The following is a 19,356-nucleotide window of genomic DNA, read 5'->3' on the forward strand; positions in this document are numbered from 1 at the left end:
GTGATAAATGTTTTAGGAGATGAAATTAGCCTTTAAAGTTGAGTATGTCAAGAAGTGATATTAGAGTTTCATTCAGAAACATTTATCTGATTTGAATGAAACCAATATAAAACTACTTTTTATAATGAGTAATCAAAAACATATATTTTTCTGATGTTTAGAGAAATTATTTTGAGAATCAATTATCCCTGTGCAGTGGCATAAGTAAGATTTTGCCATGGGGTGATCTAGGAGGATGATCTAAAAAGTACGATCAGAATGAAGAAAAATTAAGCACTGCCAATAAATGAGCATCCCTTATATACTCTCTGGACAAATGTTCTAGAATGTTTCTGATACATCTAGAAGGAAACTTCAAAAACAATCTTGATAACTGAGCATTCATTTTTACTTTCCCAGCTGTTATATATAACAGAAGGAAAGTATGATAAGGGGTCAAAAAATGACTCCTCAAGATTTTTGTTTTTTGACTTGGGAGATTTTGAAATATCAAGAAATGCAAAACTTTTGGGTTTTTTTTTTTGTCTCTATGGATGTTAGTGTATGGGTGGGCATAATTTTGTTCACCCTGTTTGAAGCTTTATAACTCCTGTGCTTTTTGTCAAAAATTTCTGAAATTTTGCAGGAGGTTTGTGTATTAGGAGGATTGATGCTATTAAATTTTGGTGATTAAAGGTCGAACTTTAAAATTATTTTTATTATTATTTTTGCATTAAAAATTCTTTTCAGCATCTTACATTTCTATTCAATATTTTTTATGACCAATATTCTTTTTTCTTAATGAAATGAAAACTTTTCTCTTTGTGATATAAATTTTTGTCAAAGTGAATTAATAGTTTTTAATATTTATTAGCAACAAGATTTATTATAAAATATAAAGTAGCCAATTTTCAATAGATCCTTAATTAGTTCTAAATTTAAAAAAGCATTCTTAGAAGCTTGTAAAGAAGCTTTCAGTGAATGTATTCAGATACACGAGGAGAGACAAAAAGAATTAAATGAATTTCTGGAAGGTAGAGGAAAAGTACAGAAAAAAGCAAGAGCTGAATCAATGAAAGAAATTGAAGATTTTTTAACCTACAAAGAATTGGTATGATAATATGATTAATGAGTAATTAAAACATTTTGCTAATGTTTAATTGCTTTAAAAACATATTGGAATACAAATATTGAGTTGGTAGTAAAGTAATTTCATTTTTAAATTCTATAACAAATAATTGATTTTTGTTCTTTCTACCTTTTCTTAATATGGTAACCCTATGATCTAAAGGCATATAAATATATAAACTCAAAGTCTAATGTTATTAATCAAAGACAAACAATTGGTATAATGAATCAGGCCATTTTTCAACTGCTATTAATAACTAAATTCTAACTAATTTGGTACAAGAGGTAGATATTAGGTGCTATCTCTTATTAAACTTAATAGTTATAATTAAATTAATATTTATTAAATAATCTAGAATATTCTGGAAGAAAAGAATTGGTTCGGAGCAGGACTTGAACGTGCTCTGGGGCTGAAGAGCTGAGGTAGTGCAACTGGCAATGCATCCAAATGGTAAGAGGGAGTTGCAGATTCAAGTCCTGCTCCTAGCCAATTCTTTTCTTTTAGAATATTCTAGATTATTTAATAAATTAATAATAAATAAATATAATAAATTTAATTATAAGTATTAAATTTAATAAGAGATGGCACCTAATGTATACCTCTAGTACCAAGTTACCTAGAATTTAATTATTAATAGTAGCTGAAAACTAACCCAATTCATTATGGTGATTGTTTGGCTTTGATCTAAAGCAGGGCTTCTTAAACTTTTTTTTTATTCATGACCCCATTTATGATTGTGATTTTTTTCGTGGCCCAAAAAAAAATATAAAATAAAGATATATACAAATTTGCAAAAACAATAATGGTGTACTACCACAGTTCACTCTTGTGTTACAATGGAACAGAGACAACTGAATACACTGAATAGCAACAACACTACACTAGTTCACACTACAGTGTTGCTGAATTGTTGTCTCACTGCACCAGAAGTGACACAAAGCTCAACTTACGAAACCTATGACACAAAGCGTGCCATTTTCAAACTCTCACAAATTATTTTCAATATTTTGCATTAAAATCTCGCAACCCCAAATGCGGTCGCGACCATAGTAAGAAGCACTGATCTAAAGGCATATTTTTTATGTCATATTGATAATTTCACCAATTGTGTTTTTCAATATTAGTAAACCATAAACACAGTTTGTCAATACTCTAGAGCAGTGGTCTGCAACCTTTCTGACCTCAAGGACCACTAAACTCACAATTTCGAATCCCTTGGACCACTATCACAAATTTTCTTAAATGATACAAAATCTGTAGAATAATGATCATAAAAGTTCAATTTTACTATATTAATATGAAACTCACTTGTTTAATTATAACATATTAATGCAAGCCTAAAGTCTATTGTTGCTTGTTTGAAATAAGTTTATGGATTCTTAGTGCTTTTCCACGAAGGACAACAATCACACTCACAATATTGTTTGTTGTTCATTATTTATTGATAACAGTCACTTCGTATTTGGTTTTAGATTTGAATAAAAAACTCCCAATGAGTGAAAAAAAGAATTAAGCATTTTGCATTTCTTTCGCAATACAGTAATACCTCGACTTACGCTACCCTGACTTATGCAAACCTGGAGTTACACGATTTTCAAATCTCGTCGATTCGTCTTTTGTTTGAGTGCCATGCAACTCTCGATTACTCACTCCACCCACACTATTGTTCAACTTACATGTTCGGACGTGTCACATGAAATCGACACATAGCTACAATTTATTTTGTGTTATTTATTTCTGTGTTTGTTATATCTACGGAGACTCGAGAGACTCTTTGTGGTGATTTCTTGTAACCGTGAACGAATCAAAAGACGAGATAAGATTAACGAGAACATTTATTAGCTTACATACATCCGACTTGGATTTTACACAATTTGGGAAATTAACCCAGACTTACGCAGTTATTGCTCGGTCCCACCTATCGCGCAAGTTCGGAGTACAGGTATACCTCGCCTTACGTCGGTAATTGGTTCCAGGAGAACGACGTAAGTCGAATTTACTTGTCTCCGAATCTACTTGTCACTAGGCTAAACCATAAATTACCATTTCTGGTTCTGTATTTTATTTATTAATGCATTTTTAATAATATATGGTTAATAAAAATCTATTTTAAGCTTATAAACAAATAAATTTTAGTTTTTAATATAGTACAGAAAAAAGTATTCTAAATTTACGAATGCATGTACTGTAAATACAGAATATACTAGTATATATTTTAACATGATTTTATGTGCTATAAACGTTTTTCTAGTGATATTACGACTTCAATATTTGTGGTGGACAGACGTAAAGTCGAATAAAATGACTTAAACTTGATTTTTATTTTTCCATATACTTTTTTGACAAATGACGTATAATCGGGAATGACGTAACTCGAAACGACGTAAGTCGAGGTATGCCTGTATTACTGTACTTCACGTAATCTTCAGTTGATCAATGTCCAAATTTCTCCATGGACCACAGGTTGCCAACCACTGCTCTGGAGCATAGAACTAACAAAACAAATAATGACAGAAAATCTAAATTTAATTTAAAATTTCATCAAAAACCTCCAGTGGCCTGACGGAATAGGATTATCACAAATCAAAGTACCAAAATGAAACTTCTTGAACAAAAGTTGGCATGTTCATTTTACTATGATATTTCCAAACATATCAAAAATGCTTTTGAACAAGTAGTTGCATTTACATCTCTTTAAATTCATAAGGCATAATCAATCAAAAAAACACTTTATCACCCTGACTTCTCTCTTAACCCTGGGGTAGTGCAGTGGGGTGTTTCGCCACCCCCAACGTTTTAGAAGTTGCACTATTCATAGATTTCGCAAGAAATATTTGTGTCCTCTTCAGTAGCTTCATCATTTTATGTATAGAGCATGCTCAAAAATTACTACGATGCTGCAGAAATTCCAATAAAAGAAAAACAACAGTTCTCAGTGGGGTGTCCAAACACCCCACAGTATTAATTACGTTTTTTTTTAAATTTTACAAATATTTATTTAGTTTTTTTTATTTTTCAAATAACTATAATGTGATCACATTTATTATTTATAATATAGATATAATAATCAATGTGAATAAAAATAATTTAAGTTTATTTTAATTCAAAATGGCTGACTTTCATAAACACTTTGAGAAAATACCAAACATAGCAAGTTGCTTGTCATTTGCAATGAGTGCCAAAGTACAATGTCAGCTATTGAATCAGAGTGACAAAAATGCTTAAAAAACAATTTAGATTTTTACTATTGGTTTAATAATAAGATCTAATGTAATGAGTTTTGATAAATGCTGTTTTTTATTTTCATGGATTTATGTACAAATATAATATGTAATCATACCTGAATATAATCATATGTATAATGACACATGCCTTTACCAAATGAATGAGTAAATCTTTATGAATTTTTACTTACATGGTTTATGGACCCAAAAAAATGTTGGGGTGGACAAGCGCCCCACTGCACTAATGCTGAAAAAAAACTCAGTGCACTAACGCAGGGTTAAAGAATTAGTTCTGTAGTGTTGAATTTTTACTAGATACATTTGCATTTTCTAGATCGTTTTAAAGTTCAAATAATTTTTTCCTTATATTGGCAATCATCATAGTATAAATTTATAAGAAATAATTTTGTCTAACTCCAGCTTTTAATCTGAACTTTGAAAAAGAAATTACTTTTCCATCAGTCCAATATATTCATAAAAAGTCAAATCTAAAATATAAGCTTTTTATTTGTAGAAGCTGTAGTAAATAAGACTCTTAACAAATGTATAGATCTTCAAATAGACTATCATAAGGATGCTATCAAATTAGATTAAACCAAATGTGAGGAACCAGACAAAGTTTACAAATATGTAATATAATAAATAACAAATAATATAAAATAAGAATAAAGAGGTTCAGAGGTTCATTTGTTATAAGAATAAAAATATTTTCATTAAGTTTAATGTTCATTTGATTGGGACGCATTATCAAAAATTAATTTTATCTTTGTCATTTATCATGTTATAAACTAGGAAGTAAAAATCTTGTAACTGATATGATCAATAATAATAATAATAATAAAATGAAAAATCTCATTTAAATATATTTAAATTAATCTAAAAGAAAATTTCTAATTAAAGAAATATGAAAATAATATAGATCTTGCAAAAACTAAAATCATATATATTATTGATTACATAAGATTTGACTTTAAACATAATTTAGATTTATATAATTTTAATTATATTAGAGTAATATATATTGAAATTAATATATATACTTAAGGAAAAATAATAATTCATGAAAATCTAACAATTTTATACAGAAAAGTCAAGAGATATTTTTATGTGTATAAAATTAGTAGTATATGATGTTTATGGACTTGATTATAGAACATTATTTCACTTTTGAATAATTATTTCACTTTTTTCGCACTTGAATAAATTGAAAGCAGTTATATATAAGTTTATTATTGTATGATTATAAGTTTTGTATATTGTTATTTCAATTTATTAACAATACAAACAAATGAAATACAAAAAATGAACTGTTTTATTTTGAGAAATTTTACACATACATGTTCAGAACCAAGTGCTTTTGAAACTGTGCCCAATCTTCATGAAAATTGGGCACAGCTTCAAAATTTAAAGATGATAATAATAGAAATATTATTTTTATTATGTTTTTTGATATTGTATAAATAAATTTGTCTAACCACGTCCAAACAACTGTTTTGTAATTTATTGCTCTCTTAGATAAATTCTAAACTATTAAATCGGTAATATTTTTTGTAAATTCAGATCTTAGAATTATGATAAGCAATGATTGTATATTGCTATGTATTTAGGTATTTTCAGATGTTAAAACTCAAGGACTTGAGTTTCCAGGTTTGACAGACATGAAGAAAGAATTATATGTGGAATATAAAGCTAAATTGAAAAATTTAGTAGACACATTAATGAAGCTTGAAATGGATGTAATTGAACAAGTTGAAGTATGACATAAATTTTCTGAAATTTCTAATTACTTTTATGAATAAAATAGGTTTTAAATTTTTTCCTTTTGAGAAATTTATATGATTTGAACAATTAAAATGTTATAAATTTTCTTTTACAGGAATTTAATAGAATATTTAAATATGCAATTAGTGAGATTATAAATAAATACATACAAAGAATACAAAAACTTCAGACTATTCTGAGAGACTATGAACAACAATTTTCTGAACAGTTTGAAGAATTTTGCAGAACATGTATAGAGCATTTTGATAAACAACGCTTAGTAAATGTCGAAGAAGATATGGAAATTGTAAGTTTTTAATCTAATAATATTGACCACTATAAGGCATATATTAAAAATTTTTTAATATAAATTCATTTCACATGTGTGATATTCGTAGATGAAAATAATTAAATTAAAATAAATGCTATAAGTTTAGTCAGTTATTGGATTAATTCATTCATTTTTCTTCTTTAATTTTGTATATTAGGGAATTTATATATGAATTTATACAGCTTAGAAAATCTAAATCTTCAATGGAGTTGTCTTGAAATGGTTAACAAGTAAAGATTATATTGAGTTGAACATTTTTTTTTGCATATTTTTAACAGCGGTCATTACTTAAATGTGTGATTTATGTTAACTATAACAGTTGTGAAATTTAACACATTATGCTAATGTGAGATTGTATTATTTCTTCAGAAGTTTATTTTAAACAAAACATGAAGTAAGAAATATCTTCAAATATAAGCATAATATGCCTGATATACTTTTTGAGTTTCAGAAAGGAAATAATGCTGTACAAACAGTAAAAAAAAATTAAATTTACAGAAAAATATATATTTCTTTAGACTATACATACAAAGATGAGTCAAAATTCCTTCAGTCCTTTAATAATAAGTAATGCATATGGGAAGAGGCTCCTAAACTACAAACATGTCAAATATGGTTTAAAAGTTCTGTTTAGGAAATTTTGAATTATAGGATACAAAATATACAAAAGCTGTCAACAAAGAAAACTTGCAGGAAGAAATTGTTAAAAATCAACAAATAACACAATATATGTACCCAAATACACCAAAAATAAAGTGAAAAAACCACTGAAAACGTGAGTATAACACTAGAGTGAGGGAACTTGGGCACACAAGATTGAAAAAAATATGCTTGAAGCATAAATGCACTGTGCACACAATTCAAACTCCAAAATGAATTTTTGTCAAATGTAGTGCTTGAACTCTGAAGCATTCAAAATACGATGTACCACTGTACAAAATAATATTCTGTTAACACCCAGGTGTTTCAAATTATATAAAATATTTTTTTTAAATATAAAAATATATTAAAGCAATGGGATCGGTTATTATAAATCTTTAAAATTTCTTAAAACTAACGAGTTAAAATTACTCTTTTTTGTCCGACTTCGAAGGAACTCAAAACACAGAAATGGAAAACTGAAGTTAATAATTACTTCTTACTTTATTCTAACTTTTTATCACCATATGCATTTTGCCTTTCCAGCCTCATCAGTGGTGGTCCACTGATGAGGCTGGAAAGTAATTTTAACTCGTTAGTTTTAAGAAATTTTAAAGAATTTTTTAGACTTTTTATTTTAAAGATTTTTTTTAAAATTTTATGCTGGTTTTATATAATTATAAATTTAATATTTAATTCCGAAATTATCTTTAAACATAAACTAGAATTATTTTATGAAAAGATTTTTATTGTTTATTTAACATTTAATTAACTCTCTTATTCAGTTTCTGATTAGTCCACAAAAACTACAGTCTCTAGCCAGAGAATGCCATGACCGACGATTGACAATCATTAACAAAAGAGAAAAAATCACTATTGAAAGATTGAGAGATTGGCTAAATGATATTACATCAAGAATTTATTCAGAAGAAATAGACAGAAATAGGAAAAGAATAAATGAAATTATTTGTTTTAAAGATTATTATGAAAAAGAAGGATATTCATTCTTATTTATTGGGGATGAAGAGACAGATTATGACGATGACGAAAAGTCGTCATCATCAAGTGTGAATGGTAATTAAGTTGTCTTATATATAACCTTAAGACTTTAAATGAATGGATATTTAATTTTAATGTTATAAATTCACATTGTTTTATCTGAATTTACATTCAAGTATGTTATAAATTACTTCTGTAATTTATATTTTTCATTAAATTAAAAGTTTGAAAAAATTATGATTGTTTATTGCATACTTTTTAAGTTTAAATTTATAATAATGTCTGAAAAAAAATCAAAATGATGGGCCAATATATAAATAATAATGAATTTTTTTTGGACAGTCTAGTATATAAAATTAGCAATGGTCAATTAAGATGAATATTTGCAATCTTTTTTTGAACAGACAAACATAATATATCAAATATTGATACTATTAGTCTGAAGAAAAAGGTGGGAAACCGGTTCAGGAACAATTCATAAACTTCAACTAAAAACATAACCATATAAAATAAAAATATTAACAGCTGTTATGTATACATAACAAGGGAAGTATTGGAATTATTTAAAAAAAAATGAAGGGTTAAATTTGACAATCTCCATGTTCGAGACCACCTGAACCCAAAATAATTAAAACAAAAAAAGTTCCTTGAATATGTTACTATCTCAGGATGGGGTAATGACAAAGAAACAAAATTTGGCACAGTAGCTTATGCATAAGAAGCATCAATGATATTCAGTATTAACTTTTGGTGGTTAAACATCAAGGGAATGGGGAGATAGAGGGATGTCATGTGTCATATCTTGAGCAAGGTCAGACTTGATGATTTTACTCATTATTGGCATTTATAAAACCCTTATCCTGAAAATTAAGCTTTTTGACATTTTATAAGAATTAAAATGAATAAGATTTTGTTATAAGTACTTTTTATAACAGATGTGGCACCATAAACAAATTATATTTATTATGATTAATAATATAAATGTTATTTTTAAAATAGAATTTTATAAACAGCCAGGAAAGTTATGCAACTCATTGCTACATTTTTTTTTTGACATACTGTATATATGGTGTGAAATGTTATCATCTCTACTTTTAAATTAATGTGAAATCTATAAACCATCATTCCAATTACACTTTATTATCTAAAAATTTAATCTATACAATTCCATATTTTTATCTACACTGAAAATTTATTTCTTTTTTCATAACTGTTTAAGTATTGAAGAAGTCAATGATTTTTCTCCCATTCTTCTTTTTCTTTTATTTCCTTCTTTATATCATCTATATAAGGCTGAAGATAAGGAATATCCTAAAAAGTGGTTCAAAATATAAATTAGATATATGCTGGAATAAAATAATTTGTAATTTAATGTTTTATCATTTCTAGATTTCAAATTTAACATTTTATATAAATAAACTGAAAACACAGATCTAAAAAATATTTTAAAAGAATTACATACAAAATCATATCAGACAATTAGTGGCAAATATTAATATTGTGGTATAAAAATCACACATTATTTGCATAAAGACGACATAATACTTTGATCATGTTTTATAAATCTGAATGTACAGATTGTAATAGAGACAAAATATGAAAAAAGTGAATTCAGTAATCACTAGTGGGTTATTTAATGGCAACTATGCTATTGAATAGTCCACTACTGATTACCTATATTCTTATATACTAGCTTCTGTTATGAACTAGCTACATACAAGATAAAGCCCGATGCAATGTTTTTGCCTATATCGTGTATACATTAAAACTTTCACATATTCACTACTTATCAATACATGTATACTGTATCTCATACAATACAATTTGAAATTTCTGAAATTCAGCATGACTCAGTGTGCTTCTGTTGATTTATCATTGCATCCCTGAACTACATTTTTCAAATTTTTAACTCCTAGTTCACATGCTATTATGATATCATAAACCAGGCCTTGGCAACCTGTGACCCATTTCATAATTTCAAGTGACCCACTTGAGTTCCGAAAAATAAATTATAATATATATAAAAAATAAATTATGAAACAAACACTTGAAGAATACATAAAAAAATAAATAACATTTTTGTTTGATTACAAAGTTGCAGTAACAAACATACAAATTTTATATATTAAAAATAAAAATGCAACATAATTTCAAAGAGAAATCAATAAATTTTGGAAACAAAATAAATTGGTGAAGAGTTTTGTTATCAGCCACAATCACGCTACATCTGCCAGCTTTGTTGCAGCTCATAGCATTGGTACCACAGAAAGCCGTTTACAGATGGTAAATTTTTGAAAAACGCATTCATAAATTGTTCCGAACACTTATTTAATGACTTCACAAATAAAAAACAAATCATTGAGAGAATTAAAGAAATGCCATTGTCAGATAGAAACAGTTCAGTATTGCATTGAAGTCATGGCTGAAAATGTTGATGAACAGGTCAAAGTACCAATGTAAATAATATGGCTAGGCTTGCAATTGTTATTAGATATGCATCAATAAATAGTTCAAAAGTCAATGAAGAACTTTGCGGTCTTTCTTCTATGAATGACACGACCAAAAGGAATTGACATTTTTTGTCAAGTACAAGAGTTTACTAATTTCAAAAATGGGCATGTACAGTACCATGTATTGAATTTAAAAATTAAATTGTTTTCTGTAACAACTGATGGTGCTCCAGCTATGAGAGGAAAAACTGTCAGATTTGTGAAACTAATGGAAAATGAACTTGGCTGCTCACTTTTATCGTTTCATTGTATCATACATGAAGAAAATTTATTTGCAAAGGCATCTATGCAACAACTTAACAACCTTTTCTGTTACATCTTTAAGATCATAAACATGATAGTAGTATGATCAGAATTAGTACACAGGCACTTCAAAGCTTTTTTGACAGAAATTGAATTGAAATATGGAGATTTGCTGTTACATTTGGAAATATGATGGTTAAGTCGAGGCACAGTTCTTAATAGATTTGTAATGTTTTGATGAGATACAAATATTTCTTTACAAAATTAGTGAACATGATCTCGGACTCAACGATAAAGAATGGTTTTTAAAACTTGTTCTTAACAGATATAATGAATAGTGTTGCAGCAAATAGTATATTCGGCCTCAGGCTGAATACCAAATATTAGGCCAGGAGCGTGGCCGAATATTTGGCCAAACTATTCGACTTGATTAACGCACGTACAAAAATTGGCTTACAAACCACATTATGGCAAGGACCCCACTCTCACTACGCTTCGCCAATCGCGTTAATTCTTGACAGTTGTAATGGACAGACAAGAGCATCATGGCAGTATGTGATAAAATGATGATATCAAATGTGGATAACAACAAAATGATCTACACGTGTAAATAACGGAAAAAGAACAGAGAAGGACCGCAAAGTGAAAATGTGAAAATAAATATGAAATTGAGTTAACATAATCGAACAAGTCGAGTCAGGTTATTGGCGCAAAATTCGCGGCCATCAATGCCAAACAATTGTTGTCATAGACTTCGGAAAGCTAAATGCTTGTAATGAAAGTCACTTAGAGTGCACGGGCGAAAGCCTGGGGCTCGTTCGGGCTACCAAGCTGTCTCAAATCTGTGAAATCATAACTGTGACTTATACCGACATCCTATCTGTCTCTTTTCTCTGTTATCACCAGGCTATTAGTCACGTAATTGTAAAATGGGAAATCTATGATGGAAAGTGACAAATTGAAAGTATCGTGAGTGCATATTATGATGTATGCATAGGCATATGTGGACTAGAGCGATAGAGGAAAGGGAAAGGGAAGAGCAAAGACGAGCGCTTAAAAAGAAGGATAGGCAGGGTCAAACCCTCGGATGTGCAACGATTCTCGAACAAATAGGTGTGTATGTGTACTGATCTTTGTAATTATAAATTGTCAATACATGTGACTAATATTATTTTCTTTTTTATTTTGTGCATGTTATAAGTTATAAATAAATATAAACAAACAACACTAACCTGATAACATTAAATCTAAATACCAAAATGATTAATTTACTGTGTTTTTGTTATTTCTTACTCCTGTTTTAGGTATTCGGCCGAATAGCGAAAAATAGGCTGAATACCAAAAAGTAACCGAATATTCGTTACATCACTAATAATGAACCATTATAATGATTTCAACCTATAACTCCAAGGAAATAACCACACAATTTTAGAAATGTACGAGGAATGGAAGAGTTTTTCTTCAAAATTAATATTACTTGAAACAGACATAAAAAAATAAAGAATTTCATTTCTTTCCCTTGTTAAAAAGGCAGCATGAAAAAGAAAATATTGACGAGAGCAATCTTAATATGTTCGAAAGTTGGATTTTGTGCACTAAAAGTGAATTTGAAAGTCGATTTCAAATTTTTAAGAAACACAGCAAAATGTTTACTTTTATAATAAAGCCCGACGAAATAGAAGAAAATGTTTTAGATTTGCAGCATTTTCAATATCTTAAAGTTGACAATTTTAGTTTAGAAATGATTGATTTTAAAAGTTCAGCATTATGGATGGATAAATTGCAGAAAGATTTGGAAAAATCAGAAGATTATGATCTTTTTATAATATCAATGTGTTAGGCATCACTTCCTATAAAGTTTTCGTTTCTGAAAAAATTGGCTTTGCCATTTTGTTTGCATTCAGTTCAACTTATAAATGTGAGCAAATACTTTCATACAAAATTTATTTTAAGAACAGGTGCAGCTTAACTACTGAAATTTCAGATGCTTGTATTTGACTTAAGACAACTAACTATAAGCCAGACTTGACTAAATTGACGTCACAAGTTCAGGGGAGTCATTGATATCGAAGAGTAAAATAAAGTTCATTCAGTTATGTTTGTTTTTATAATAATTAGAATTATAATTATAATTTTTATTTTTAAAGCATATTGTAATTATTTTCTCAATAAAATTTATCTTATTATTCACCAAAAAAGACTGTTTTAAAATGAAAATACCACTGATCTAAAATGTCTTCTTAATACACACATTTTGGTTGATTTTGACCCACAGCCAAAAAAGGTTGCTGACCCCTGGCATAAATCTTATTGTGGGTAAAACTTGAAAAAAGAATTTGAAAAATTCAATGCATGACAAGTGTCTTTGACTATCAAATATTTAAGTATTATTGCAACTACTATCAGGGCAGCTGTGCCTACAGCTAGAGCAGACTGTTCTTCAGGGCAGTAATTGTCCCTGTACATTGTACACTCTACAGTCAACAATTCAGACATTTTCAATAAATTTCTTGACTTTATTTCAAAGCAAGCCTTAGAAATTCAATTGCAAAGGGCTTCATAAACAATGGTTTAAGGGTATTCTTTGTAAGGCTATATATCATTGTAGTTGGGCTCATGTTTTCTGGTATGGCCCTTTTCATTATTAATATTTTACATGTGGTTACTGCATATTTCAATTTCCTCATCACTGTTATTAGGCATCTATTATCTGTCATTGTAGGTTTAAATGTTACATATGGATCTTCATAACTCTGTACTGTGGCCAAGTGCAGAGTTTATAATTATGTGAGGCTCTGGACAGGTCTGAACCCTCACTAAAATTTGCATTAAAATAAGTTATTTTTAAAGAAAAATACAGTAGTTAGAAATAGATTTTTTATACGAAAATGCGACACTAATTTTTAAACATTAGAAGAACGTAAGTCCGTCGACCATCTCCGGTTGGAGATCGAATTAAACGTCGATTTTGACCTCTCCCGCACCCCGAAAGGTTTTGAATTGTCATCAGGTGACAAGGAGAGACCAATTGGAAAGTGGAATCGGAAGAAAACGGATAAAACCCCGGACATTATAGGACATGACAGCTTCTTCTCCCGAAAGTTCCAAGCGATGGATCTATTATTGTGTGTGTGTCTCGCGCTCATCTTCGTCTCTATCTCCCGACCTCCGATCGACATCTTTCCATCAACGGAAGTTGGCCGCATCGTCCCAGAATCGTCAATGGAATTGTTCATTCGCAAACAAGGGACACTCCTTCAAAATGGGACTATCTTGAAAAGGAGAGGAAGGCCCAGAGGCCACAGCTGACGTAGAACTTCAAGATCGCAGAAATCTTGTAAACTTCTTTCGTGTTTAATAAACGGGTTGTGTTGTTGTAAACAAGGCATCTATCTCTGACTCAACTGCTTCCACATGTTGTTGATTGTTACCGCTCGGCAGTCCAAATGGCAAGGGAGATGATGATGATGATATATATCACATATTATTGTTAATTACACGTTTTTTAAAAATTTCTCCCCCCTTGGCCCCACAATTATTGTCAGGTTCACATGTTAATCGTTCTGTAATATTCTTCACTGTCAGTCATACTAGTGTTTGTGTCATTGGTCTATGTATTCAATGTTATTTGTTTTGTTACATTCATGTTGCTTTTTTTTGTTATCAGGAGCATAATGTACAAATTATCAGGAATTCTAATGTACTATCATGCAAGCTACTATTTGTAATTCTGTGTTATATGGCTGCTTTCCATTTTCATTTATTGTCAGTTTAATCTACAAAGTACTAACCACTTCCAATGTATGTTACTACATTTTTGTCAGTAGTGTACTGTATTTTTGTGTTGTCAATAAATGTGATGCAGGTGCTTATGCTCTCTCCCACCTTCATCATCTATCCTGTCATCTTTCATCTTTTTCTCTTACTTTCCTCTTACTGCTCTATTCACTTCAGACACTACCATTGAGTGGCTCAGAGTTTTTTTCCTCTTCCTACTATGTATGTATGTATGGCTGGCTTCTAGCCAAGATTGTATAATTATCAAGTGCATTCATTTTTCTCTTTGTCAAAAGGAAAATTTCCAAAAGAACATGTTTTCTATTTTCCCTTGGAAGTGTTTCTTTGTTTAAGAAGATTGGTTAATCAATCTTCATACATTGAGTTTTTGATGTTTCAACATACATTAATTAGTTCTATATTTTTTCTTTAAAATGAAATTTATTAGTTGCAAAACTGATCAAAGACTTTTGGCTTACTTCTTAACATTATACATTTTATGAAATTATTTGGGATATTTCATATATGAAATTGTATCATTATATTATATAAATATTCATCCCATCTAAAAATATACTATGAGATATTTTTTTTTAAATTTCATCTATTAATTTTGAAAATGTATTAAAATTTTATATACTACTGATATGTAAACACAGTTTAAGTTCATTAATCTGATGTGATAATCTGGAAAGTCCAGTAATCTGTTACCCACTGAAAAGTAGCTGATAATTTATAATTATCCATTAATAATCCAACGTGATATATTATTATTCCACAAATCAGAATTTTTTTTTGACANATAATTTTTGACAAATTCCCTGACTTTCCCTGACTTTTTCAAAAAATAATGAAAATCCCTGACTTTCCCTGATTTTCCCTGACTTTCCAGGTGCGTAGGAACCCTGTATACAGTAAAACCTGTTTATGGCAACCACCCACAGTTCCTTCAAAAGTGGTCTTTTAGATAGGTGGTGTTATAATACCGTATTTCTGTACTTTGCACACTTTTTAGTCAATTCTACTAAACAAAACTTGAGGCGAGAAAAAAAATAAGCGAAGTTTTTCAACGATAGAGCTATATTGATATTGTATTTTATTCTTATCAACCTACCTTATTTCCACGATATTTTTAAAAAAATAATACAATGACAATCGCAGAATCAAAAAAGGAAGGTTGCCTGTAAAACTGATTTTTGCATTAATGCATTTATTGTTTTTTGAATATTTTACATGCAAAAATTACTTGGATATTATTTTTCTAAAAATATCATGGAAATAAGGTAGGTTGATACAAACTATTTATCGCACTTGTACTATATATGAGCATCAAAAATAAATAAATAAATATATTTGATCAAACGATGCGATCAGCCGATTAATTGTACCATGTACAACAGTTTATACCCCTAAGGAAAATACTGTAGGTCTACGGTAAAATAAATTTCATTTTCCCACAGTTAAACTTCGCTGCTAATTGCCATTGTGATAAACCATTTTGACTTTCTCTGAAAACTTTAACATGATCTTCTAACAACAACACATTGCATTTCTTTCATTTTTCGGACAATTTCAAACAAACTGAAATGAATTTCCTTTGTTGCTAGACTAATTCATTAACACCTACACCTAATTTAAAGGGTGGGAGAAGTGCCCGAAGTGGGTTCGAATAAGAGTTTAGACTAATTCATTATATTAGGAGGGAGAAACATTGTTGAGATGGGTTCAAACAATAGTTTAGACCAGATATATTTGCGGAAGTGGTTGCTTATTACAGTTGTCGTATGTTGTTTTGGACCAAAAATCAATGCCCGCAGTTGCGTTACATAGATAGTCGTTTAATACGGGTAACTTAAATGAAGACTATATATAAACTATTCCATGCTAGAAATTTTTGCCCGTTTTGACAGGTGCCCGTCGAATGCAGATGGTCATCTAAGCAGTTTTCACTGTATATGAATCAATGAATCATTGTGAATGTTGATTTTGTGTAATGTGTTCATTAATGTTTTTTCAGGATTTTCAATCTTAACACAGTATAGTCATGCACTGTATCATATTCAGTGCATAAACAAATCAAACATACAGTAACATGTGCTGGTACAAATGTACAGCAATGTCTGCAAAATTCAGATCACACATAACAATGTAATTTTGTGAAAATATAAAAAAACATCAAGTAATCTGGTATTTTTAATAATCAGCTCCATTCTGAGCCTATATGCCAAATGAATAAGCTTCTACTGTGCACGCAAACAACATGTTACTTTATGGTGCCCATTAATAAGTTTTTTACTATTTATCTATTGTTAGTTTAACAATAATAATTTTCTTGTTTCACTTACTTCTTCAAACTTAGTCCATTGTTCCTTAGGTAATATACGATGCATTAAACTATACTGCATTGCTCTGATAATACGGTAAGAACGTTCATGGTATTCTTTAGCCGGGAGACGTCTAACAGCTTCTTTTACTACAGGTGTTTCATCCAAAAGGTCATCATATCTCAGTCCTAAAAACCAGCCAGTATTTAGAATATTGATTTTCAAATTTTCAAAAGTCAGTATATTTTGGAATTATTATAAATATATTATTAGTTAAATAACTTTAAAAATATCATATTACAAATACAGGAAACCCAGTTAACCCAGAATGGTCGGGGGATTCACACCTTGAGTTAAAAAGTTTTGAGTTTCAGAGGTTTGGCGAAAAATCAAGATTTTGTGCTTTGTTTTATTTGTGAACCATAATAATTTCCACAAGTCTTATCACATGGAATCATTATGTCAATGTAAGCCTCTTGGTGTTATCCAGAAACTCAAAAACACTTAACCGAATGATTAAATAAGCTACTGAGAAACACTTTCCCAAATGGTTGATCCATTCACTCCTAAGTGTTTAGTAAGGTCATTTTAATTGCAATCGATCTGGTTTTTTATTTTTTAACACACAAAATAAAATACATTTAATTTTTAATTAAATGTATTTTATTTTAAAAATTAAATGTATTTTATTTTATTTTCACCCTATTGGTACTAACAGGGTCTTTTTTGTCTCTTTTAGCAATCCCATTACAGGTTTAGCTAGACCCACAATGCAGTTGCAGGGTAGTAAGGGATGGGACCCAACATGTCTAGATGGACCACCCTGAAAAATTCCTAGAGTTCTTCAATCCGTCCAGATTTGATCCCAGGTCCCCAGAGCAATAGGCTACTGACTTGGCCACTTAGCTATTACAGTAATTATATTAAATAAAAATTTGAATAAATGTAAACCTACCAAACTGTCGCCATCCATTTATGTTAAATAATAGCCGTTTGATTGCTTGGCTTCCTAGAAAAATAAAAGATTGAATTAACTTCAATTAATTCATATAGTAATTTAAATAAGTTTCATTTGTGCAAGTAAAAATATGGGACCTTAGAACTGTAGACCATGCCCATAAGAGCAAGTTTATGGAACCATCTCATCGGTTCTTTTCACTGTTTTACACGTCTAGGAGTCCAATATTTGGGGAGGGGTCCAAACACCTACAATCTTACATTATAAACCACCCATTGCGTTATTAACTCGTGTATAATTTCTCATAATTGAAATTTATGCAACTAACAGATTAACAGGTGCATTTATTTCGAATACTTAACACTATAATAACAAAACTAAAATCTATATTTTCAAAACTTTGCAAAAAAATATTTACTTACCGGAAGCCATATTGAAGTCCTATTCTGTTCGGAGTGCGTGTTGCCAATCTCGACAAATTTTATTTTTTATTATAACACCTCATTCTCGTATTTTTATTAATTATATTATTTACATATTATTGATATATTTAAAAAATAATAATATTTTATATTCAAAATAATATATACTGAAATTATAAAAAGTTATATATAATCTTTTATAATCAGTTTTTTGTAGTCAGAGAATACTGTATACGTACATATTTTTTAAATTTCAACTTTTTCCATTCTGCAGATACTAAAAGAGCTTTTTTCAGAATTATCACGATGGAAGCGGCCGAGTTTTTTTTTTAAACTCTTTCTGCCCTGTGGGCACTAAGAAGGCCTCTTTTTCACAAAGCCCACTAGTGGCCGAGCGGTCTTCGTACCCTGAACACTGGGAGTTCGGTCGTGGGTTCGCGCCTTGCTCGGACGCGCTGGCCACGTGGAGTCTTCCGGGTTTTCTCCACATCTGTAACGCCTAAATAGGGGCCAGTTCCTTTAAAAAGACCTCCCTGAAGGCATCCCCCTAGGCAGATCGCCAAGTGTTGCGTTGCCATAACTTAACAAACAAACTTTTCGCAAGCCCATTATGGGTTCGGCCAGGCCCAGAATGGGGTGGCCGAGTGATGAGGAACGGGGCCCGACATATTCGAAAGAACCACACCCCGAAAAATTTCTGGGGATTTAACGATCCGTTCGAATTCAAACCCGGGTCCCCCAGAGTGGCAAACTGCCACCTTAACCGCTCGGCCATCCGGCCGTCGGAAGCAGCCGAGTAGTGAGAGATATAGCTAATAAATCTGGATGAAAATCTCTAGCTGATCCGAACTCGAAACGGGATTCTCCAGAATGGAAAACTGATATCTTCCTGGCTATTTAACTATCTTCAGTTTGTTTCGCTGAATGGCCGAGGAAGTAATTATCCTAGAGCTTTGTAGAAAGTTTCGGGTTTGGATTAGATCGGGAATTTTTATCAATAGTATGAATTCAAAATGTCGAGCTCCGTTCCTTAATTAATACCTAGCCGAATCCATATGGA

The 19,356-nt window shown here is 30.2% G+C and overlaps 2 protein-coding genes across 5 annotated transcripts in view; one reads left to right on the top strand and one right to left on the bottom strand.

The window, feature by feature from the left end:
- Positions 1 to 8,232, top strand: part of LOC111625518 (dynein regulatory complex subunit 3-like) — a 35,411-nt gene extending 27,179 nt beyond the window's left edge. For all 4 annotated transcript variants that reach the window (XM_023368676.1, XM_023368675.1, XM_023368677.1 and 1 more), the window contains exons 7-9: positions 5,940 to 6,086; positions 6,209 to 6,400; positions 7,849 to 8,232. In XM_023368676.1, the coding sequence (XP_023224444.1) occupies positions 5,940 to 6,086; positions 6,209 to 6,400; positions 7,849 to 8,145 (636 nt within the window). In that variant the 3' untranslated portion in view covers positions 8,146 to 8,232. The remainder of the gene's footprint in view (positions 1 to 5,939; positions 6,087 to 6,208; positions 6,401 to 7,848) is intronic.
- Positions 8,233 to 9,181: 949 nt separating this feature from the next.
- LOC111625519 (cytochrome b-c1 complex subunit 7-like) lies at positions 9,182 to 18,389 on the bottom strand. Its single transcript, XM_023368679.1, has 4 exons — positions 18,297 to 18,389; positions 17,872 to 17,925; positions 16,938 to 17,104; positions 9,182 to 9,373 (listed from the first exon to the last, which is right to left on the bottom strand). The coding sequence occupies exons 1-4, from the start codon at positions 18,304 to 18,306 to the stop codon at positions 9,293 to 9,295; spliced, it is 312 nt and encodes a 103-aa protein (XP_023224447.1). The 5' UTR covers positions 18,307 to 18,389; the 3' UTR covers positions 9,182 to 9,292.
- Between the last annotated feature and the right edge of the window lie 967 nt (positions 18,390 to 19,356).

The sequence above is a fragment of the Centruroides sculpturatus genome, unplaced genomic scaffold, assembly GCF_000671375.1.
Source record: "Centruroides sculpturatus isolate CEXI.00-Female unplaced genomic scaffold, Cexi_2.0 scaffold105, whole genome shotgun sequence".
NCBI classification, from domain to species: Eukaryota; Metazoa; Arthropoda; class Arachnida; order Scorpiones; family Buthidae; genus Centruroides; species Centruroides sculpturatus.

Coding starts and splice junctions, on each gene's coding strand:
- LOC111625519 (XM_023368679.1), bottom strand. Junction 17,105..17,871: donor AAATGGATGGCGACAGTTTG/GTAGGTTTACAT, acceptor GCTGGTTTTTAG/GACTGAGATATGATGACCTT. Junction 9,374..16,937: donor AATGGACTAAGTTTGAAGAA/GTAAGTGAAACA, acceptor ACCACTTTTTAG/GATATTCCTTATCTTCAGCC.